Raw genomic sequence first — 24,490 nt, 5'->3', positions numbered from 1 at the left:
GCGGTCCTGACTAGCATTTACTCTTTAGTATTCGGGGTTCGCTTACGCTTAAGAATCACTATTAGTACGATGGAAATTCTTGGTGTTTGTGTAAGTTAGAGCTTTCACTTGCCAGCAGCAGAAGCCTCCCTTGGCTGAGGCAGCAGAAAGGATTTTGCTCAAAGGCTAACGGTGGAGCTTCTGTTTGAAGGTAGTGATTTTAAGACAGCCTTCCACTCCCGCATCAATGACCACAAATGACATTTCTCATGAGACATTAGGTTGGTTACGTAGCTCGGTGGTAGAGCTTGTGCCTAGCATGTGCAAGGCCTTGGGTGCAATCCAACGTGAGTGTATGCGCACACGCACATTGCACATGCACATGCACACATGTGCACGCACACACACACACACACACACATGCAAAGTCATGGACGCACAGCTAAAGAGAACAGGAGAGGTCACAATAATAACTACGTTAGGTTTGGAAGACAAAAAGGAAACAGAGAAAGAATAACTAACTTCACATTTGGAAAAAGTTGAATCCTAAATGGGAAAATCAAGAAAACTTCCTAAAAACTCAGAAATTGGTTGCCCTCAGTGCTTCCGTGCTGTGAAACAGAGAGGAAGTTGTAGACACAAGAAGCAGTTAGATCTTTCTCAAGTCCACACAGCCAGGAAAATAGACCCCTCCCACCCCAGAAGGAGACTGGAGATTTCCTCTCCGGAGGGAGCAAACCAGCAGCCATGAGAGATCCTACAGTTCTACGGCTTAAAGGAGTCACCAGATTTGTTCTTATGTAACAGAGCTTCTGTCAGGTTTTTGATGTCAGCTTCACTGAGAGAAAATTCCTATGTCATAACAGCACACTACTTTAATGTGTAAAATTCACTGGCTGTTAGCATAGTCACAGTTCTGCAACCGACATGATAAATTTTAGAACATTCATCGCACCCAAAGAACATTCCGTCCCCATTAGCAATCATTCTTCCCCACTCACCCTTCCCCATGCCCTAGGCAACGACGAATTATGCATCTGCTTTCTGTTCCTAAGACTTTGATTACTTTAGATACCTCGGGTAAGTAGAATCTTTTGGTGTTTGTCTTTTTGTGACTGGCTTATCTCACTTAGCACCATGTCCCCAAGGTTCATCCATGTTATAGTGTGAAACAAGATAGCCTTTCTTTAAAAGGCTGAATAATATTTCATTGTATGTATATACTACTGTGGTGTATGTGTGTGTATGTGTGTGTGAGTGTGTGTGTGGTGTGTGTGTGGTGTGTGTGTGGTGTGTATGTGTGTGTATGTTTGTGTGAGTGTGTGTGTGTGGTGTGTGAGCTGTGTGTGTATGTGTGTGCGTGTATGGTGTGTATGTGTGTGAGTGTATGTGTGTGTGAGTGTGTGTGTGTGTGTGTGTGTGGTGTGTGTGTTACTGAGGGCTGAACCCAGGACCTTGAGCTTGCTCGACAAGTGCTCTAGCACTGTACACACCACATTTTCAAATTTATTTATCCCCTGATGACGTTTGAGTCGCTTCTATCTCTTAGTTATTGCAAATGGTGCTACAATGATCATGCGTGTAGCTATTTCTTCTAGACTCTCTTTCCAGTTTCTTGGATATATACCCAGAAGTGAGCTGGTTGGCTCGTACGATAGTTCTGTTTCTTTGAGGGTTTTCCTTGCTATTCTCCACAGACACTACAGCACTTTATACCGTCACCAGCAGCACACAGAGTTCCCAGTCTCTCCACGGCCCCCCCAAAACATCATTATTACTAGTTTTGTTCGTTTGACTTGTGCATCCTAGTGGCTATGAGGTGACATCTTCTTCTGGTTTCACAGGGTGAGCTCTAGAAAACAGACCTGTCACGTGCTTGCTTAGAACTTCCTAGTGGTTTGCTTGCACTTAGAATGCCACCTCAGTACCTCATCTTGGCCACCAAATCTTTCCGGGCTCTGTCGTCTCCGGCCTTCATCATTTTTGTCTCCAGCAGCTCTTGTCAGTAGGGTGCAAGTCGCAGTGACGTTTTGACGCCTTGACCGCCCTGAGCGCGGTCCTCTCGTGCACCCCCACCTTGCTGTCCTTCTCTCTCGTTTCACGTAGCTGTTTTCTTCACCTCATTCAGATCTTAGCTCAGATTCCGCCACCTCAGAGCTGACGCTCAAGCTGTCCCCTTCCCCGACACCCTGTTCTGTTTCACGGTTGCTTTTTATAGCAGTTATCAGTGCCTGGAAGGCTCGTGCTGATTTAGTTGTTGGCTTGTTTGGTGCTTTTTATCTAAGTGGGCCGGACACTCCATGAGACGAGGAATCCTGAGCAGTGTGTTCACAGCTGTCTCAGGAGAGAGCCCGGCTGAGGTGAGTGCAGCAAAAGCAAAGGGGGCTGCTGGGGATTTAGCTCAGCGGCAAAGCGTCTGCCTGGCAAGCGCAAGGTCGTGAGTTCGGTTCCTGGTCCTGGAGAAAAACCAAAAAAAAAAACAAAAGCAAAGGGGAGGGAGCAATTAACACAGCGAGGGTGCTTGGGGACCGCTTCCTGGAGGATGTCACATGTCCGTTGAGTTTTGAAGGATGACTGTTACACGGTGGGCAGATACTGTAGAGGATGAGAGTGGCTATGTGGGGGCAGCGTGCAGCCCAGCAGGCCGAGGGAAAATCACCCGGGAGGACTGAAGCTAGAGGTTACAGAAAGAAAAGGTGAGCAGACCGCTGAACGGGCAGCGAGATGCCAGACCTGGTAGACCTTGACTTTATTGTAATTCTACCAATTGGCTGTTTAGTTTACAGTGTGCTAGGTTTCAGGATACAAAGACAAACGAGACACAGTTGTAGATCCTGCAGCAATGGGGAGCCAAGTATGACTTCTGAGCAAAGGAATGACACAAGTACCTTACAGGGTAAAACACAGCAGTGCTTCCAAGCACAGCCTCCAGGACCAGGAGGCTGGCAGTTTAATCCTGGCTCCACCACTAACTGGCTCTTTGGCCTTGGCAAGCTCTTAACCTCTCTGTGACTTGATTTTCTCCTCATAAGAATGATATTAAGGGGATGGGGATTTAGCTCAGCGGCACCGCGCCTACCTGGCAAGCACAAGGTCGTGAGTTCAATTCCCAGTACCACAAAAAAACAAAACAAAGAAAACAATGATAGTAAAAAGAATGAAGGGAAATATATATATTCACACACACAAGATAGCTGGGATAATTGTACTATTGATTTCTGCTGGTTTGTTGAAAGGATCAGTTAATGCTTGATTGTTTTATCGATCTTGTATACCTATGTCTGGTGATCTGAGTACCTACTTTGAAGAAAACATTATGTAATATAACAACTATTGTTAATTTCCTATCACCTTGTTTTGAAATTCTGTATCATTTTTATTGTATTTTGTTGTTTTGTTTTTGACTTTTTCTTTTGTTTCTCTTTAAAATAATTTTTTAAAAAAACAAGCATGATATTAGCTGTAGCTCTTTCTTGACTACTTGGGAGGATTAATTAATCCACATTTGCAGTAGAGAGTCTGGTCCTTGACATGTTAGCTATGGCTTTGTGATAAGTTTAAAACAATGTGTAGTATGTGCTATGTTACCATGATGATTAGTTTTTTAAGAAGGATGATTAGCAAGGTGTAGAAAATCACTGCAAAGGGAGACAATGTGCACAGGGCCTCTATCTAGGTCACTGCGTGAGCGGAGCCAAAGGGGAGTAAAGCATGGAAGGGGGTTAGCACGGAGATTTAAAAAAAAGGAAGAAAAAGAACACTGCGTCGGGTGTGGAGAGTGCAGAATGTTTTGGAAAGAAAATGGATTCAGTTTTTGGGTGTGTTGCGTGTAAGATGCCTGAGGAAGCTCCCTACTTGCTGATGCTCTTCTGAGATGACAGGGAGGTATCTGAGGGTTAGGACGCCAAGGTGCATAAACGGGTGTGCGCACTGGAAATCTGGGTGTGCACCTCAATGAAGACTGCCTATCGTTCCACTAGTCCTTTGGCAAAGAAACAGGTAACAGCGCTTTACACCTATATACTGTTCTGCATGGCCGGCAGGAACGTAAATTTGTGCCGTCTTCCTGGAAAACAGGTTTGCGGTATTTATCCTGAAACTTAGAGATGCTTACGCCCTTTGATCTGTGTTTTCACTTTTGGGGAATCAATCCTAAATAAATAATCCAAAACGCAGATACTAATATGTATAGATCTCTCAACACAAACTTTCAGTTGAAAATAAACTTCAAACAGATGTGTGCAATGATAGGAAAATTACCAACTAAAGTTTGTTCCCATGCTAGAATATTATAAAGCTATTAAAAATTACATTTCCTGGGCTGGGGGTGTCGCTAAGTGGTGCAGTGCTTGCCTAACATGCGCAAGGCCCTGGGTTGGAGCCCCAGGACTGAGGAAAATTCGTATTTTGAGAACTCTAATGTGAGCTGCTACGGAGGAGAAAAACCCAGTAAGGACGCACAATTAAATACTGACCGTGAGTTCGACTCTGCCAAAATAAACATGAAGCTTAGAAGGGAATTTTAGTAAAAACGTCCTCATGGATTATTTGTTTGGAAAATTGAGGCATGGGCTGTTAATGTATTGAAGTCTCTTGAATGAGGGACAGATAACAGAGTTTGGCTACGTAAAATTTCGATTCCTCTTCCCCTGCTAACATTGTTACCAATGTAATAATACTCTTTGGCTTATGGACCAAAATTCAAACTGTAATTTGTATTTCAAACCTTGACCATGATAGTTTTTTTTTTTTAATGGATGCAACCCATCAAAGGTCTAGAACCTCAAGCCTCCTGTTGAAGTTAATGTCAAATCATTGTTCAATTTTGACTGCGGCTCCAGACGACTGCCGACTCTTTCCTGTCCCTGCTGACAGACACGAGCATTCGTGTTCATTCAAAGGAACATGAGTGTTATCCAAAGCATTCCCTAGGTATGTCGAGGACAAAAGATGAGTGAAATGTGTCATCGCTAGGAGGGTAATTCACCCAGTCTCCACTTCAGCTGTACCCAGGCAGCTTGGAGCAAGCCGGACACCCTCAGGAGCACCCCTGATAGCGAGCTGATGTGTATGCGTAAGGCGGGTACCTAGCTTTCACCGAAACTGGATTACAGATCTCCTAGAGCTGGAGGCCTCCCAGTTTACACCTTCCTATCTTCAGGGTATTAATCCCGAATGACGCACTCATCGTTAGACTCCAAAAAGAACAATCTTTCCCTTCCACTTCCCTAGCCCCAATTACACACATCTGATATTCAGCCCAGTCCCAGTAAGAGAGCTGCCACTGGCCTTAACACAATAATGACTTTTAAAAAATTATTATAATAGAAGCAACATTTCTACCTACCATGTAAACATAGCATAAAAGCCACAGTTGTTCTCCAAATGTATAACTGATCTTATTTTCCAAAATCCCAATGAGGATAAAAGGCTTACGGAATGGTATTTGCCATGATTTGGGGCCATCCAGGGTGTTTTTGACAATAGCCTTGATCAAATTTGGGAACATTTTCTTGTTAGGTGTTCAAAGTACCTAATCTACATTAGGAGTCCAGAGAACTCCTTTCCCTGGCTCCCGAAGATTCTAACCACACGGAACTGTACGATCTGGGGGAACGAACAGCCAGATACACCTGATGGACTCTGGTCCCGTAGAGAGGGATGGGCCGAGGCAGGTGATGTGGCACCACGGCAGGCGGAGGCTTGAAGCACAGAAGACAGCGAGATGGGAAGCAGTGAGGTGTTTTCTGGAACAATTCTACAGTCCAATCTGGGCTTCGTCCCTAGGACAGCCTCTAAACCCAACTCCCTGGCCTTAGAGTGGGCATTGGAAATAAGCCCACTTATTTGGATAAAAGAACTACGCCACCAAATAAATCTTGTAGTAGTACTTTCAGTATCATTGGGAATATTTCCAGGTTGGATTTTTTTTAAAAATAGAAGTAAGCAATCTGTCTTTAGGCAGGATTTTTAGTCAATGGTTTAGTTCACACTCCTTCCATCATGTTTTGGGAAAACAGTTCATTTAACAGCTGGAGTTGTTCTTTTCATTTATTTTTTCAGGTTTAAAGATTTCTCCAAGAGCTTGATTTCTGGTACAAAAAAAAAAGACGTCTATGTACTACACCCAAATTTTAATTAGGAAATACTAAAGTACAATATTGAGCATATTCTTGTGATAGAATTCTATATGGTCAATAAAAATGGGAAAACTGCCAGTTTAAGAATGATGCCTCTCAACCCCGACCCCAGGCCTTGTACCGCTTGGCAAGCACTTTACCGCTGAGCTACACGCTCAACCCAAACACAAATTTCACCCAGAGGAGTCAGACACAAGAACTACACCTGTGTGAGTGCATTTACAGAAAGTTAAAATGACAGACAAAGTCAAACCCTAGTGTGACTCTGCAGGACACCAGTTAATTTTGGAAAGGCAGGAGCACAGTAGTTTTGGGATCTGATAACATGCTAATATGCTATTTCTTGACCTGGGTGGAGTATATATTAGTGTCTTCTTTCAGGAGGGGGCTGGGCACTGAACTCTGGGCCTTGTGGATGCTAAGCTTGTACTGTACCACCAAGCCACACCCCAACTCTGGTGTTTACTTTGTGAAAAGTATTACACTACTGATTTGTGTATTTTCTACTTCAATCAAAAGTTAATTTTGATTTATATGCCACTTTTTAAACTCCACGTTTCTGTTTCTGTTTCTTTACTTAATTTTTGGAGACAGAATCTTGCTATGTTGTTCAGGGTAGCCTTGAACTCACTATATAGCCCAGGCTGGCCTTCAACTTATGGTGCTCCTCCTGCCTCAGCTTCCTGAGTGCTGGGATTATAGGTGTGCACCACCAGGTCTGGCTAAACCCCACTTCTCTTAGCAATATTCAATCTGGCACATGACTAATAAAAGTTTTATAAAACTATTCTGTATTTTGCTTGACCTCAAGAGTTAACTTTTGTGTTTGAAGAAAAAATATTAATATTTGGGGGATTTTAAACTGAGTAATTACCTAAGGGTCATATTTCAATTTATTCAAATAAAAGAAAGGATCAGATCAGTTTTATTATGCCAGCGAGTCCTTCTCAAAGGAAAGATTTCAACCTGGTGTGTGTTTAGGACTATGCTCTTCGACAGCCTTTCCTTTGTTACCCTTGAGTCCATGACTCAAGAAACCACTGCTCCTCAGACAATGTCTGCACACAATGCCTCACTTGCAGAGGAGGGAACAAAAATGAAAGTGAGATAAACAACATTAAAAAAACATTTAAATTCCCATTATTTAATGCACCCCAGCCCTCTGGGGGAGAACTACTGATAAGGAAGGAAAGGAATAAACTTCCCACAGAGAATCACAACACATCATACGCAGACCAAGGTGGCCAGAACTATCTTATTTATTACAAAGATACACCGTGAAGAACGAACCCGACCGTATACTGAAGCCTGTAATGGTACATGCCAAAATGTACAGTACTATACAGAAAAGTGCATTGTCACAACAGAATAACAAAACATGTTTTTCTTCCAGAACTGGAAAAGCAGCCCCTGTTGTTGTCACCTCAGAAGGGAGGGAACGTAACCGCAAGGGGCAGAGGACGGCGTGGGTGAGGCTGACGTCAGGCAGCCGTGTGTGAGCGAGGCGTGGAGGGGCGGGACGGGAGGACTCGGGGAGTCACTGCCAGGGGAGGAAGGCACAACCACGTCTATGAGGACAAGGAGACAGTCTGATGGTCGCCGGGGACACGAGGCAGACGTGACTGAGCATGGAGACACGGAACGTGGGATGGAGAGGATGCAGGCGGAGTGGAGGAGGAAGTGTCACAACACCCAGGTGGGCAGCAAGGACGGGAGGAGGAAGGCGGGGCACAGCGTGGGGCAACAGTACGAGAGCAGGGCTAAACTCCTCTACAATAGAAAGGCACTTTCACATGTACATACTACGGATGTACATAGACACAATTAGGTAACAGTCACAAGCAGGAAGCTACCAGTACTGCAAATAATCAAACCGACAGGAAAGGACAATACTGATTTAATTACGTGGGCAGGAGTTACCTTAAGTACGCAGGTAAAAGTCTTTCCTGTTACACAGCCACTTACTATACTTTAAATATCTATAATAACCATCACACTACACATGGAACTTGCATGAATGCGCTAACGGGGGCATTCACAAATGCACAGTTTATATATTTTTCTTTTACTAAACAGTTTCTAAGATAAGCATTATGGAACCCAGTACAATTATTTAAACATACAAAATTCCCTACGTAATTTAAAGATACAGGTATCCATGTGGATTATACCATGTAGACTATTTTTTTTTTTTTTAAAGAAAGTATACTAGGGTAACTGAGAGCTTACGTTCCAGCTAATTCACCCATCTGTTTCCAGGTCACCCTGAACAAAGCCTGGTGCTCCAGCCCAGCTGGAGGCTGCGTGCTCAGCTCAGGGCTGGCCCGGGCAGGGCGCTGTACACGGACACAGCCTTCGCTTCGAAGCTGCCCTGTGTCTCAGGGCATCTGCGGTGATCACTCAAAGCAAGACCGAGGCCCACGGCATTCGTGGCCCCTAACAGCTGTGGTCAGGAGAAAATGGGTACTGACCCACCCTCGAAGTCTTCTAACCCGCTTTCCAGACCCAGGGACAGTTTAATTTTGAATTTCAGAGGCGTAATTGACAGATTATAGTTTCTTATTTCTAAGTGCTAAGGACACTACCACCAACTCATCCCCTTTTAAATTTTAAATAAACTGTAAACTCATTTTGGGAATGGCAAAAGTACAATGACAGGAAACTACTGAAGGACATAATTTGATCCTTGGAGCTTTATACCACTGATATCACCAGGATGGTAGATTAAATGGGAAGCTGTCGTAGCTTATTCGACAGATGGTCAAGAGGCACCAACTCAGGTTATCTTGTGTGAAGACAAATAAAACTTTGAACAGTGGTGCTGACATTGAACGTGCCCACGAATGTGGAGCTCTGCAAAGCCCGCTTAACGACTGAAATAGTTTCCGTGACATTCATCAGAAAATGTAAACTAAGTACTTTTCTCTTCTATCCTAACACCCACTCTCCAAACCCCCAACCCTAGCCAGAAGGCTGCTTGACAAATCTACTTCAGTGAGTTCTTTGGGACATGAACATACAGTTATGTCAGCTGTGAATAGATAGTCTTGCGTAGGTGGAGTCAGATAATCTTTGTAGAACCATAATTTACCCATCTTCGAAATGACATTCTCCTTAAACTGCACATGAAAACTTAAGATCCCTGAAATGAGGACGTAACATTCTGGGGCTCCTTCTTTTCTCTTTCTTCTGCTTGCCCTCCACGTGCTGCCCCTGAGGCCCTAAAGCAGGCTGCGTCCCAGGCGAACCTTCTCAGCTGCTGCAGTTTCTCAGGATATCATCTTGGATCCTTTGTGAAGAGGATACTTGGTCTTAGCACTGCAATCTGAATATTTTTACTAAATAAAGTGAGGATAGGTAAGTCCTTACTGAGTCCTTAATCAGAGGTCCTACCTTTCACTTGGAGTTGAGGGCAGAAAATTCTGGAGGAGACACAGGAGTACAGAGAGAACAACGGACAGTAGGGTAAGGGACTGAGGGGAGAATTAATAGTCAGCAGCTGTTTCCTGAAAGAAAGCACAGCCTCTGAGGGTCGACAGCAGCATGTCCTCCGTCATCCAAGGCAGCAGGGTCCTGATTTAGGGGCTAGAAAGGCAATCAGTGATACGGGATAGGTGGGAACACCAGGGACGAGGACACCCTGGGAGGATTACCAGGCAGCTATCTGAAGAACAACCTGCAGGAGTAATATCTGAAGAGCGAACGTGAAAGCCTGTAAAAAGCATTTAAAAATAGATTCCAAACACCTCTGCCTTTCCCCTGGCCTCTGTTAACATCTTACTTTTCCATCAAAGAAGCAAAAAGGTTTTAAGAACTCATTATTTTAAAGAACCGGGGGATTAGGAAAATTCAATCTTCTAGAGAATTTGGGGAGCACAATTTAGAAGGGTTACTGCTAACTCCAAGCTCAGTCCTGCTGGGTCTCCATGGTGTCCGAAGGTCAAATGACCACTAAGCTCCAAAGAAATGCTCTGGGGTGGAGCAGATGCTGGGCTGGACCTCTTTTTAAAAATGGCCAAAAGAGTAGTTCTGAAAACTAATAAGTTTAACATTCTCCCACGTCTGGAGATCCACAGGCAGGCTGGCGAGGGACGGGAAGAACAACACTACTTGTTCAGTCCACTGATGGAATCAGGCCACAGGCAAGCGCGACTCTGAAAGGTCACAGTTCATTCATTCGATCTCATCCTGTTGCAGAATGACTAGACTGGGAAACTGAGGTAAAGATAAAAGTAATGATTTTGATTTTAGTACAGATCTGAATCTACCTCTGCGTGATGCATTTACCAAGGGGCTGATGAACCAAAGTCTATACTGTGCAGTCCTTAGCTGGGCCTGTAATTGGCTGCAGGTTTGAAAACAGTGGTCCAAAGGAGTTTGCTTGGAGCAATCCGTATTTCTTCATCTGGAAGTTCAACGATAGCATAGATAAAAAGTTTATAGGTCTATAGATGCTATTGACTGCTGCTGTCAGGACAATGGTTATTTGTACCTTACTAAAAGCAAAGGCATCCAAAACAATTTTTAGGAATATAGCTCAGTGGTGGATTGTGTGCTTAGAATCCCAGCACCATCCAGTCCCTACAAATAAAACCAAAAAAACTAAGATAGCAGAGAAACATAGTAAAAATATGAGCTAAATAAAAATTGAGTATGGGCATGGATCAGAGAAAGAGGCTCTTTAATTGGGCTGGGTTGACTATTAAGCTGTGTAGAGACCACATGCCAAAGAGTGCAAACATAAAAGGAAAAGTGATGGTTCCAAGGTACAACACTTGAAGGACCCATGTGGTGATCTTCCTGTGATGCTCCATTATGGCTTTTACTCAAGTACCACAGCCCGTAGAGGGGTGGCACCAAAGGAGAAATGGAGAGAACTAGGACTTGAAATTTAGGATGACTTTTTGTGGTATATTTAATGGAGCCATGGTAATTTAGTGAGAGACTCCTGACTGGACCTAGGATTCATGTCCTAGGATTCATGCTTCCCACAGAGGAAAACAGGGATTTCTGGGAGATGGAAAGTATTTTCTAGGCAGTCAGAAAAACAGATCTTTATAGAAGTTTGTGGTGTAACCAGAAAGTCTTTTTTTTTTTTTTTGTATCAGGAATCGAACTCAGGATTCGCGCTTGCGCTTGCTGGGCAGGTGCTGTGCCGCCGAGCTATCTCCCCAACCTCAGAAAGTCTTCAGACTGTCCTAGTCCTTTGTAAATGCAGGGGGTGGACTTGGAGTCCTCCAGGGCCTGATTACGGTTATACATGGAGTGGCAGCAGTAGCTTTGGAGGTGATGTCTCTCTCTTCTTTCTTAGTTCAATTTAATCAGCACTGGAGCTCTAACCTGTGTTAGACCGCTATGGAAGAGGCAATCACTTAGTCCATTCAGTTCATGGGAGGAGGGTCCCACTGTGAAAAATGCAAGTCCTTAGCACAAGCTGGACTCCCACACTGGATGGGATCGGTGGTGCCTACACTCAGTTACCAATAGTGCCCTGATCGCCTTTTGATGACCCCAAGTCCCACTCCAACACCGGTTACGCTCTAGTAAGACACGGAGATCACTTCCTCCCGCTTTCCAGCCAAGAGCTTTCTGACTCTTCTGGGCTACACTAAAGCTGAAGCACTGTGCAATACGGGGAGCAGTGTTGCCTTCATTACAAGTGGTGCAGCATTGGATTTTCAAGTAAGTCTAAGTGATTCTGTTGTCTTTAAAACGACATCTGTCCAGTTACTTAGAAAAATTACAAAATACAAATGCCCGTGTTAAATTAGCTAGTCTTAGACATTACATTCGACAACATAGAAAAGCCAAAAGATCTCCAGTTATAAGCACAAAACTAAGGAAAGTTTGGATCACTGACTTCTGTCATGAATCCATTTTCTTTTTAAAATCACTTCCCCTTATGACCTTGCTCAGCTGGTATTTACATGGTGCAAGACTTGTCTGCTGGGCCCTGGGAAGGCGGGGCAGGTCCTACAGTAGGGTTTGTTTTTGGAAGAACAGCAGGTTTCGGCCTAAGGGCTGGGGGCTTCAGCTGCACGCCCATCCTGGGCGCCACCATAGGCTTGAAAGTGCTCATCGTGTCACTGGAGGAGCTAGTGCTGCGTCGGATCTGAGGCTCTGAGCTCCTGAGGGCAACGCTGTGCAGAGGGCTGAGAGACTCTGTGGAGGCGGCAGGGGTGGGAGAGTTTTTCACTTGTTCCAAGGTATCCAGCACCACATCAGGTGCATGCTTTGCTGTGCTCTGTCTCTCCAGTTCTCGGAGTTCATTCAGAGCAGTGTTCATCGTCTCTTCAATATCCTATCGAAAAGGAACCAGAAAGAACAGAGTGATAATTACTACTAATATACAGAAATCCGCATATTTAATTTACAAGAAAACAGGCCAGTAAAGAGTATGACTTCACAGACTGTAGAGTGTATAAACATCAGGCTGTCTCATGTGATTAATTTGACTAACTGTTCTGGAGACCAAGATACAATGGCTCGTGGAACCTTAAACATTTCTCCTCTTCAGATGCTAGACAGCCTTCTGACGGTCTTGACCTTGCATACCGACTCGGTGACGTAGAATTCTATTTCAACTTATTTTAAATTACATACTGCAACAATTTCCCAAGAAATGAATTGCAATAGGAAGGAAGACATTTACTTTTACTTTGCATTTATCTTAAAATTTTTTTTTTTGAAGGGGAAAAAACAATAAAAATAACGATACAGAATTTCAAAACAAAATAGGAGATTAACAATGGTTAATACACTGGGTACTGTAATCTTCAACGTAGTTGCTCAGATTACAAGGTATAGGCATGAAAAGTTGATCTAAATTTAGCTGTTGATTTGTTTCTGCTTTTCCAGTTTCTTAAGTTGCATTGATAGGTTTGTGTATTTGAAATTTTTTTTAATGTAGGCATTTATTGCTGTAAACTTCTCTTTTAGCACGGTTTTGCCATATCCCACAGGTTTTGGTGTGCTAGGCTCCTATTTTCATTTGTTTCAAGATGTTTTTGAATTTCCCTAATAATTTCTTCATTGATCCATTGGTCATCCAGGAGAATGTTGTTTAATTTCAAATTCTGTGTGGGTATAATTTCCACCTTCCCTCATGTTTATTTCTAATTTTATTCATGTGCCCAGAGAAGGAATAATATATGATTAAATTTTTAAAATTTGTTGAGACTTGTTTTGTGTCCTAACACATGATCTGTCCTGGAGAATGTTCCATGTGCTGATAAGAAAAATGTGTATTTCTGTAGCTGTTGGATGAAATGTTTTGTAAACACATTAGGTCTATTTAGTATCAGTTTAAATCTGATTTTTTTGGTTGATGTTATGTTTGGCTATCTGTCCACTGATGAAAGTAGGAGTATGAAGTCCTAAAATATTATTGTATTGGGGACTATGTCTTCTTATAGCTCTAGTACTATTTACTTTATATATTTGGGTGGTCTGGTATTGGGGGATGTATATTTTTATGATTGTTATATCCTCTTGGCTAGTTGATGCTTTCATTATTACATAATGATCTCTGTCTCTCTCTCTCTAGTTTTTGACATGAAGTCTGTTTTTATCTGATATAAGTATAGCTACTCCTACTTTATATTGTCTTTGTTTGCATAGAATATGCATTTCTATCCTCTCACTTTCAGTCTGTATAGCTTTACTGGTGAGGTTGGTTTCTTGTAGGCAGTATATATTTGGGTCTTTTTATTTTCTGTTTGATTTATATATCCTTTGTTCTTCCTCTCTTATTGTTAATCTTTGTGGATTGGTGGTATTCTACAGTAAGAAAGATCAATTCTTTCTTTTCTCATTTGTGTAAATATACTAGCAATGAATTTTACACTTTCTCATGTTTTTACAATCGTAGATATCGCCCTTTCACTTCTGGATGTAGGACTCCCTTAAATGTTTCCTGTAAGGCTGGTCTTGTGATAATTTCTTGTTTTTGCTTATCTGAGAAAGAATTTTATTTTTATTTTTGAAGTTTGTCCATAAGCGCTTTTTTTCTTTCAACATTTTAAATATTTTCTCCTAACTTGCAAGGTTTCTGCTAAGAAATCTGCTGTTAGTCTAATAAAGATTCCTTTATATGTGACTTAATGTCAGCCCCTTGCTGTTTTAGAATTCTCTTTGACTTTTGACCACCTGATTATAATGTGCCTTGGAGAGGACCCCTTTGGAAAGGCAGAACACAGGAACTGGATATTCAAACAATTGCTAAAAAGTATTGTCAAGAAACACACTTGAGATGGGTCAAGTCCTGCCTATGGTCCTCCTCTGTGTCCAGTGTAGTCCCACCAAAAAAACTAGGTATTCCTCTTACAAAACCCTTTTTGGTTGGTCACCTTCAATCATAGATAAAATTAGTGATGATCTTGGTAAAATTAAAAAAACAAACAACAAACTGACCCTAAGGAGACAAATACAGGTTTTGGAAATAGCCAATCCAAGATATCCATGGTTAGGTATAAAAAATTCCTGTAAGCGTGACAGACCCAGTACACCCATTCAAACCTGGGGACTTTGTTTGGATCAAAAAATAAAATCCAACCACTCTGAGGATGGGCCTCATACTGTAATACTGACTACCCCTACTGCTGTTAAAGTTACAAAAACTGTGCCTTAGATTCAGTACAGTAGGGAAAAGCCAATGACTCCAGACAGGTGGACCGGCCAGCGGGATCCAGACCACCCTGCGACCAGCTGATCTTGTGACCGAGGTTGGGCCACCACCAGAAACAACAGCCCTGTTCTAGTCACCCCGGAAGCTGACTAGTCTATGCACAGCCAAAGCTTTAGAAATAATAGCCCTGCGCTGGTCACTCTGGAAGCTGATCAGTCTACACACAGCCAGACTCTGAGGATCCACGTAGGGATACAATGGCAACATAAGTCCCTTTTCCTTTTTGTTACAGTTCTTCCTCTACCAATAGGGAGCCAACCTCCCGTAATGAGGTAAGTGACGGTCTCTATTAAAACTCATTTATAAAAAGCATTGAAGGGGGTAATGAAGCTGCAACTTTTATCCCTGTAGATGAAATTTTATAACCTCCTGTTCCCATAACATCCTATTATGTTTGAACATGGCCACCAAGATACAAACCCATCACAGCTTGACCAGCTGCCTTTGTTCTCATTCTGCCCACCCAGAAGTTCCATGCCAAAGACCGAATGTATAAAAGCTGGAATATGTCCTCTGCTCAGCCATGTTGTTGTTAACGGCTGAGCTGATGTACATCTGAAAATAAAGTCCTCTAGCTTCCCATCTGGTCTCTCTTGTCTCTTACATTCCGTGTAACACTCTGTGGCAAACATCAACTCTGGGGGAACTCTTCGAGCTGTGAGGGGCTGAGGACTGTTGGGAATCTTCAGCTCACCTTTTTCCTATAAAGAGAAGACGTTCTAGGCTCTGAATTGATCTGGGTAGGGGATAGTATGGAAGAGGCAGGATGCCTTGCTCTCCTCTCTTTGGCGTTGTCCTGACTTCTCACGTTCTACAGGGATCACATCACTTCTTTCCTGCTCTCTATGTACACCAACTGGATCTAAGTTGTTTCATTCCTCTTTATTGTGGCCCCTTTTTAAGGTGGAGACAAGTGACAGACAACTCTATTTTACTGACATGCTCATACAACTTCTAATTCCTTTTTGTTGTGAAAACTGTCAGAATCCAAATGGAATCACTTTTGTTAAGCTCTAACCAAAACAATAAGTGAAGCTAGAACTCTAAAGGAGGGGTTCTTATTCATGTATGCCTGATAACAAGAACTGTTCACGAAAGACTCTGCCAGAACCACAACCTTGCACAAAGGCCACTGTAATCTTGCACAGGAAATACTTTTGCAAGGACATCTGTCCAGCAACTGTCAGTTCAACCTTGGACTGGTGCCACCTCTCTTGTGAGTCCTTGTAGTCAAGGCTAACTACTTCAAAACAGCATAATCTAGTTCATTTCACCTTTAAAAATGTCCCTTTGCGTCAGCCTCTTTGAATGTGCCCATAGTTTACCATAGCACACACATTCCCATTGCCATGTTCTGCTATTCCCAAATCAGTATTATTCTCTGGAGAATGTGTGATTGTTATTTATTTACAATATAAAAACACAAAATATTTTTCATAATATTAAATTTTCCAGGGGTATAGCTGTCATATATATTATTCTTTGATTTGAACTGTATGGCCATGGCCAAGAGTTGTCTATCCTTTTGGAGAAAAATCACATCATTAATAGGAACACCTTTTATGGAATATAAGTTAACTGAATTAACTCAACACTCTCATAACCATGTATATTTTTATTTGTTTGTTTTTCATGGTACCCAGGGCTTTTGCACAGAGCTATATCCCCAGCCTATTTCTTTTTAATTTCTTAGAGACAGGGGTTTTGCTAAGTCATTAACTTGTAGTCCTCCTATGTCAGCCTCTCCGAGTACCAGGATTACAGGTATGCGTCACCATGCCCAGCTCAATGTGCATTTTTAATTGTTGCATTTATAGAAAGTCTATGTGTAGGTGGAAAGACTGTACTACTTGTCTTCTAGTGTAATAAATAATTAATGTACATAGGAGTAAATTCTAGTACTCCTAGCCATGGTAGGGTGACTACAGTACACAAAAATTTATTATATTTATAAAGAACTAGAAGAGCTTGAAGGACCCAAACCCAAAGAGATGATAATATTTTAAGAAGACAGAAATGGTCATTTTCCTGATTTGATGAGTACATACTGTATACATGCATCAAATTATTACACCATACCCCATGGAAAATGAAAAATTAAACAATGAACTGAAATACATTTAATTTTATAAATATTTATTTTCTTTTTTATGTTATATTTAGAGCTTTACCTATCTTTCAAGTTAGATATACCATCAATCAATTTATTTCAGGTCATAAAGGGGAATTACAAAATATTTATTTCAAAAAGGTGAAGTATGTACCATCAGTGAATAAATGAATATGGCATCTATAAACACAATGGAATGTCATTTAGCCTTTAAAAAGAAGGAAATCTTTTTATTATCTTTATATTATAACATGGGTGTGCCTTAAAGACATTATGTTAAATAAGTGACAAAAAATATAAATACTGTATGATTCCATTTATATGCAGGATTTGAAGTCACATTTATAAAAACAGAGAGCAGATGGTGATCACAGGGGTTGAGGGAAGGAATAATGGAGACTTGTTTAATGGGCAGAGAGTTCAGTTTTGTAAGATGAAAAAGTTCTGGACAAGCGTTTCACAAGAACGTGAATACACCGAACTATACTGGTTTTTGTTTGTTTTTTGAGACAGGATCTGGCCATGTAGTCAGGCTGGCCTTGAACTCACAGCACTCCTCCTGCCTCAGCCTTCCAAGTGCTGGGATTATAGATGTGTGCCACCAGGCCTGGCTGAACTATACTGTTACTGAACTACGTACTTCAATATGGTTAAGGTGGCAAATTTTAAAATGATCTTTAGAAGTCACAATGCAAAGAGCAGTGTCATGTGAGGTGGGATAGAAAACCTGCCCTTGGACGATCGATGTCTCCTCGCGGCATCCCTAGGACTTCCTGGAGCATAATGCTTATACCACTGCACAGCAGTAACTGATTTCCACATCCTTCTCTCCCACTATACTGCAGGCACTCTGAGGAAGCAGCTACTTAAAATGTTTTTATTAGTACATGTTGACAATTCCTGTGGTTTACACTCAACTTGGGCAGTGGTTACAGGTACATGTTACAGCTTTTTAAAAAAATCCCCTTCTTCCCCTGCTCCCCTGGACCCCTAGCCTTTTTTCTGTACTTGTTGATGTTATACGTCCTATCTCACATCATGGCATCTAATGTTCTACATTACTTGGGGTGACTGGGTTTCTGCACATGGCACAGCTTCATTCCTCCCATCTCCCCTTCTCCTCCTGCTCACCCCGGTTCCCCTGGACCACTTCCCCATCGCAAGAGACCTGTCCCCTTGTCCCTTGTCATCCCTCCTTCATCATTTCTTCGTTTGTACTCTGCCTCACTCAAGTGAGAGCTATCACACAGTATTTAAGCTTGTGTGTCTGTCTGGCTTATTTCACCCAACATTATATTTTCCAAGTGCAACCATTTTCCCAGAAATGTCTCAAATTTGTCACGGTATTCCTCTGTGTATAGATAGCACATTTCCTTTTTTTTTTTTTTCGGTACCAGGAATCGAACTCATGATGTTGCGCTTGCCAGGCAGGCGCTGTGCCGCTGAGCTAAATCCCCAGCCCGACAGCACATTTTCTTTATCCCATTGTCTGTCGATGGGTGTACAGGCTGGAAAGCAGCCACTTCTTAACTTTTTCGCTACAGAAACCTATCACAGGACCTGGAATACAGTAAGTGACAAGTAAGTTTGTTAAACGAATGAGCCAGACATGACATGAAGTTAGTCTCCATAATGAAAATGAGAATATGATGATCACACAAGGATAATGTGTCCTTCAAAGAAATCTCCACTAAGGGATTCAGCTGATTTTTTTGATAAAAGAATTTGCCTATTTTTGTATGCAAACCATGATGCAAAACATGTTCACTTGCCTTCATGGGAAAATCTGAGGATGAGAGATGGAAAGATAAACAGCACAAACAAAGCTGGGAGCCGTTTTGTGAGGGTGACATCACTTTGCAAGTGATCACTTTCATATGTGATTTCCATTTGCTGCTAGTCATATGGATGCTTATTTACAAGTATTTTCCCCAGACAGTATGTGTAGAGCCTGTTTTAGCTGCTGAGTTTTTATTTTTATGATTTATAATAAAAGAATTTCTTGGATCTAGAAACAAAAGCGTTACACAGAATTTATGTCTTCCTACTCCCCAGTTCCTCAGTGTCTCCCTGACCCAAGTAAGGTTTCATTGGTTATTACATACAGTGATGTTACGGGTTCTCAAATCATTACATTCTGCTCTAATCAAATATCGCTGCTTCTAAGTTTGTCTCAAAGGGCCTTACGTAGCACTTTAATAGAAAAAAACCAAAAAGGTCCAAAGCCTTTTTGATTCTTGTTGAGAAACTGTTGCACACTTAACATTCATTTAATTTTTAAAAAACACATTCAACTCCTCACACAATCTACTTGTAATTTGTTTTCCAAAATTTTCTTTCCTTAGGACACTCAAAATAGCTTAGAAATGTGTCATATTGGGGCAGGTTTCCTTGGGTACTTTTCATTAAGATTAATCCATCTGCGGTACCTGCTCTGGTTTATTTTATTCAGTTCTCATTTGTTCTCCCTCTTTTAAAAAAAATCTATTTTGGTAGTTCTTAGGCTTCAGCGATAGGGGGAAGATGCTTTAGATTACTCAAATGTCAAACTCTGAAGCAACTCACCTCCTATTACTAGGTGTCAATATATTTTCTGCTACCTTATGCTGCATGAAGAAAAGCAGAGGACACAATGATAGAGCAATGGGCAATTTCATTAATACTGTTGTACTCTGTCAGTTCTAATTATTAGAAAGAAATAATTAGAGCTGACAAAGGCAGACAGTATTAATGGAAACTGCCGCTTCCTACCGTCAGCACTGGGAAGGGGAGATGTGTGTGTCCGAAGGATGCACAGGATCCGGTTCTGCCGTTCTTACCGTAACCACTATTAACACTGCTCCCCCAGCTAGCAGGGTCATCTTTATCACTCTGTTTCTGGGCTTTCCGTTCTGTTCCATCCATTTCTCTCTCTTCCTACTTTGGAATTTATCCAGAACCTGCTAGGGTTAGTCCTTTCTCATTCTTTTTTTTTTCCAAAAATTTCCTGGCTATTCACCGGAGATGGGCTGCTATATCCCACTTCCTAAATTCCTCCTACGTTTCTGTTTAAACTAATATAAAAGCTGCTATGTACCGAAGTCTGCACTAGGGTCTTTCAAATAACAAACAGTGCTTCAAATGAGACTTACAGCCAGGCCTCAAATTACAGATGAGCTAATTTCCTTTGAGTGTTATTTGGGCGGGTCTACACAGAAACACAGCTAGAGAATACAAACCCTTCATGTCACCTGCGTCACGCTGAGGGGTTTGAAACGCAACAGCCCATGAAGAGAACTAACTGTACCTGAGCAATCGTCTCTGGGTCCAGCGGCTTGTGGTCATTGAAGCCCGTGTACTGCCCTGACGACGTGGACCTTCGGATAGGAGGGCTGTCAATCTTCTTGAGGGAGTCGTGCCGGCTGATGTTGGTGAGGCTGCCGTGGCCAGGCCGGCGCCTCCTCTCGGGGCTGTCGTTGTTGAGGCCACGGTTCTGCAGCAGGCCGCGGGGCTGACCGGCCAGGTTGGGGGAGCCCAGGTCGACCGAGGGGTTGGGAAGAGCATGCGGCGGGTGGAGGGGGCAGTGGCCATCGCTGGTCCTGCCGGGACGCCTCAGCGGAGCGGGGGGCTCTCCTCGTTTTCTTTGTCTGGACAGCCACAGACAGAGAGAGAAACAGGAGAGCTCGTCACACCGAGCCGCACGGCCAGGCGGAGGAATGGGGCTCCTTAGCGCCCTCGGAGAGGCAGAGGCCTCGGGCCTGGCCAGCGGGCCCCGCCTACCTGGCCGAGTAGCCATCAGAATGGCGCTCCGTGGGCGAGTTCATGTCCTTGGAGGAGGCCTTGTCTTCCGTGACCGGGCCGCTGCTGGCCTCACTGTCGGCTTTCTGGCTGAGAGTGTCTGAAAACGTGTCATCCCTAAAACAGTGAGAATCCAAGTGAGGATCTTTTGCTAAATGAGTGGAAGCAAAAGAAAAAAAAAAAAACGGGCCAGGGATGTAGCTCAGAGGCACAGTGCCTGCCTGGCAAGCGCGAGGTCGTGAGTTTGATTCCCAGTACCAAAAAAAAAAAAGCCTGGCATTTACATATATACGAATTTTTTTTTAATTAATGCACTTTTCATCTAAAAATCATTGTTTTGTTGTAGGTAAATCGATAACTTCAGATATACAAAAAAGAGTAAAATAATAATCATCTATAATATCTAGAGACAACTATTGTTAGAACTTTTTCCTATGCCAAAGGAATATATATATATGAATATGTGCATATGATAGTTATACTGTGGCTATCTATAGTTTAGATATATATGACTCCACGTTTATATATACACATAATATTGCTTGGATTCTGATCTATTCATTTTAATATTTCTAAAGTTATACTAAATCATTAAATACTTTCATACATTTTATATAGTACATTTCTCTTTCCCTTGAAAAGCTACTCTTAGATTGGCAACATGTTGTCAGATACAAAACTCAGAAAATAGGGATCACACAGTATACATTATTTGGTAAGCTGTTTCTTTCATTTAATTTTTTGTGGCCGTTTTCCCATTCCCTAGTATTTTTGAAATGAGAGCTTTCTGAGCATACTTAGGACAACAGCAGAAATCCTCGAGGTGACTGCTTCAGACTGTGAACCAGCACCTGCTCTCGGGAACGTCAAGAGGAGAGGGCTGCTGTTTGTGCAACCAGTAGTGTCCCTTCAGCTCTCAGAGCCGTTCTCTGCAGGTGATTTCTTTCTCTCTCTCTTTTTTTTTCGTACCGAGACTCGAACTCACGACCTTGTGCTTGCCAGGCAGGCGCTGTGCCGCTGAATATCCCCGGCATAGAAGTGATTTCTCTATGAAAGTGCCGGAAGATGTCTCCCACCGGTAGCTGCGCCAACCGGCCTGGCACATGTGGGCAGTGACTACCTGCTGGTCCTGAAGTACTATTAGCACAGAGCCCGAAGGTGAAGAATGGAGTCCGGCTCGGAAGTTTTCCCTTCTGTAATCTCTTGTGCTTTTCTCAGAAGACCCGCCTCAGCTTAAGAACCACAGGTAGGACGCCCTGCTGAGAGCACCCAGGCAGCTGAGGTGGGGAATACTCACATGTCCTGCACCACGATGTACTGGTGCGGCACAAGCCCGTCAATCCCGTTGTGTCTGCCTTCCCACCAGTCCTCAGAGGCGCGGTGGTACAGCAGCAGGGAGGCGCCCTTCTTGAAGGACAGTTCTCGGGCAGACCGCCCAACGTAGTCAAACTTGGCTATTGCTTCGATGGGCTCACATTCTATAAAGAACACACCAGAAAATGGAAAGGGACAGGGTTGACAGACAGGCGAGATACACTCTCTGAAAATGATACGGGGCTCTGGAAACAAAGAGGCCATTTTAATATCCACACTGAACAGTAATAAAAAAAACCATCGAGGAGGAGGAAACAGGCAGTGAAAAGACACACAGAAAATTATTCTCTGTCTGTCACCGGTTCTTCAGGCAAAGAAAAATTGAACATTGTATCTTAATTTCCAGTTTCTCAAAAGAGATATGACAACCATCTCATAAAAATATGTCAACTCTGCAACATAACATACACAATCGCACCTTGGTCATAATATCCTCCAGAGCTGCTCCGCTGTTTTTTGACATTGACAGAGTTTCCCTTGTAACATGTTAATGAAAAATCACTATCCCAGAAAACACTAGGATGTTTATGCTTTACTAGCTTAGTTTTCAAAAAATCAAGTAAAATTACCAAATGAATACTATTTGAACACCTTTCATTTCCTAATTTTTTGTACCATCAAATCATCACGCTAACAGCAAAAGTAATAACTTTTCTTCTGCACTAATGACAAATTTTGGATCTTAATTATGAAACAAGCATACCTTACACTGCTCTCTACTGAAATTAAAAGATCACATCAAAAATGATGTTTTGTAGCAATTAAGAGATATTCGACAAAAAAAGAAAAACAAGTGAAAGAAGTCAAGTCTCAAAGGAGCACATCCTGTATAAATGCATTTGTGCAGTACTCTTCAAAGGGCGTAATTATGGAACTGGACGACAGGTGAGTGGGGGCGGGGTGCTGGCTGGGAAGATGATGAAGGAAGCGACCGAGGGTATAAAGGGCAGTGTAAGGACGCCTGGTCACGCAACTGTCCTTTAGCCTGACTATGACTGGGTCACACAACTCTGTACATGCGATGAAACTGTAAGTCAGCAGACGCAAAGGAGCGTACGTGACACGGACACAACGTGGACATGGCGGGGACCGCATCATCCGTTTCCTGCCCGGGATACCGCACTACGGGGCACGTGGAATCTTTCCGTACTGTCGCTTATAACTGCATGCAAAACTACCACGACCTTAGTAAAAAGCTGAAAATAATAAAGACGACATTGAACTCTGGGCCTGGAACTGGGTTTCACTGCTTCAATCGTGACCAAGTAGGAAAGGCCAACACGAGGACGAAGTGATGCCCAGGGAGAGAGGCTCTTCTGATTCAGCTTCTCACGGGGAAGTCCTCTCAGCAAGCATCCTCTCCGCGCTCATCAGCACGTCTTTATCCCGCTGTCCACACAGGCGATACGCTTCTGATCCACCTTGCCAAAACTGAGCAGACTTGCTAAAAGCGGGGCATGTGCTCACTTCAAAATACTCCGGAGTATGTACAATGTAACGGACTAAAATCCATCAAAAATTCCACAGGAAATGGTTTTCTATTTCCCTTGGTAACAAATACTGCTATTTAAAAGATTTTATTTTGCCCAGACTTCACTGTAATATCTTCAATATGTTTTTTACACTTTATAATTTACACTTCAGTACTTACATTTACACTAATTTTAATTTTTTATTGGATATATGTATCTTGATCACATTCATCATAGAGCGTTTGTAGAGGTAAGTATCTTTTTTTTTTTTGGACACAGGGTCTCGCTGCCGTTTGGGCTGGCTTTGAACTCACTTTGTAGCCCAAGCTGGCCTCGAACTTGCAAGGATCCTCCTGCCTCAGCCTCCAGAGTGCTGGGATTACAGGTGTGCGCCACTGTGTCTGGCTGTGTAATACGTTTTGATTCTTCTTTCCTTCCCCCAATCCCTCTTCTCCCTTCAACACGTCTTCTGCTCCGTATTTCCAAAAGTTTTGTTTCCATTTTTCCCTTCTATTCTTTTTCCCTCTTTCTTCTTTTCCCTGTTTCCCCTCCCTTCTTGCCCTTCCCATTTGAACATTTTCTTCCCATTTCCCAATATCTTTTATACATTTTGGTGCTTATTTACACTTTTAGCTTCTCACACCAGAGAAGTAATACAGTACTTACACGTGTTCAATTTATGTCATGTAAGAGTATGGCCTCAAGGTGCATCTCTTTGGGTAGAAGTATCTTAAGTTTATCTTTCTTTATGGCTGAGTAGTACTCCACTGTATAAAAATATCACATCTTCTTTATCTGTTCATCCATTAATGGGCATTTGGGCTGATTCTAAAATTTAGCTATTAAATTTGTACAAATTAGAACTGTACAAATTCTAAAATTTAGCTATTACAAATTCACTATAAACATGGGTGTGTATATATATTCCTGTGGTACGATGCTTTTAATTCTT

General features: G+C 42.4%; 1 protein-coding gene and 1 long non-coding RNA gene across 3 annotated transcripts in view; one reads left to right on the top strand and one right to left on the bottom strand.

The window, feature by feature from the left end:
- Nucleotides 1-872: 872 nt before the first annotated feature.
- LOC106149973 lies at nucleotides 873-15,349 on the top strand. Its single transcript, XR_001236473.1, has 3 exons — nucleotides 873-1,059; nucleotides 15,038-15,077; nucleotides 15,157-15,349. It is a non-coding gene; the product is annotated as an uncharacterized LOC106149973 (long non-coding RNA).
- Srgap1 (SLIT-ROBO Rho GTPase activating protein 1) overlaps nucleotides 7,356-24,490 on the bottom strand; it is a 148,756-nt gene continuing 131,621 nt past the window's right edge. For both annotated transcript variants that reach the window (XM_013520989.1, XM_013520990.1), the window contains exons 18-21: nucleotides 21,990-22,170; nucleotides 20,675-20,809; nucleotides 20,202-20,541; nucleotides 7,356-12,420 (exon numbers count right to left, since the gene is read on the bottom strand). In XM_013520989.1, the coding sequence (XP_013376443.1) occupies nucleotides 12,043-12,420; nucleotides 20,202-20,541; nucleotides 20,675-20,809; nucleotides 21,990-22,170 (1,034 nt within the window). In that variant the 3' untranslated portion in view covers nucleotides 7,356-12,042. The remainder of the gene's footprint in view (nucleotides 12,421-20,201; nucleotides 20,542-20,674; nucleotides 20,810-21,989; nucleotides 22,171-24,490) is intronic.

The sequence above is a fragment of the Chinchilla lanigera genome, unplaced genomic scaffold (assembly GCF_000276665.1).
Source record: "Chinchilla lanigera isolate Chin_1 unplaced genomic scaffold, ChiLan1.0 scaffold00057, whole genome shotgun sequence".
Lineage (NCBI taxonomy): Eukaryota > Metazoa > Chordata > Mammalia > Rodentia > Chinchillidae > Chinchilla > Chinchilla lanigera.
Note: the sequence above shows the minus strand (reverse complement) of the source record. Positions and strands in the feature narration are given on the sequence as shown.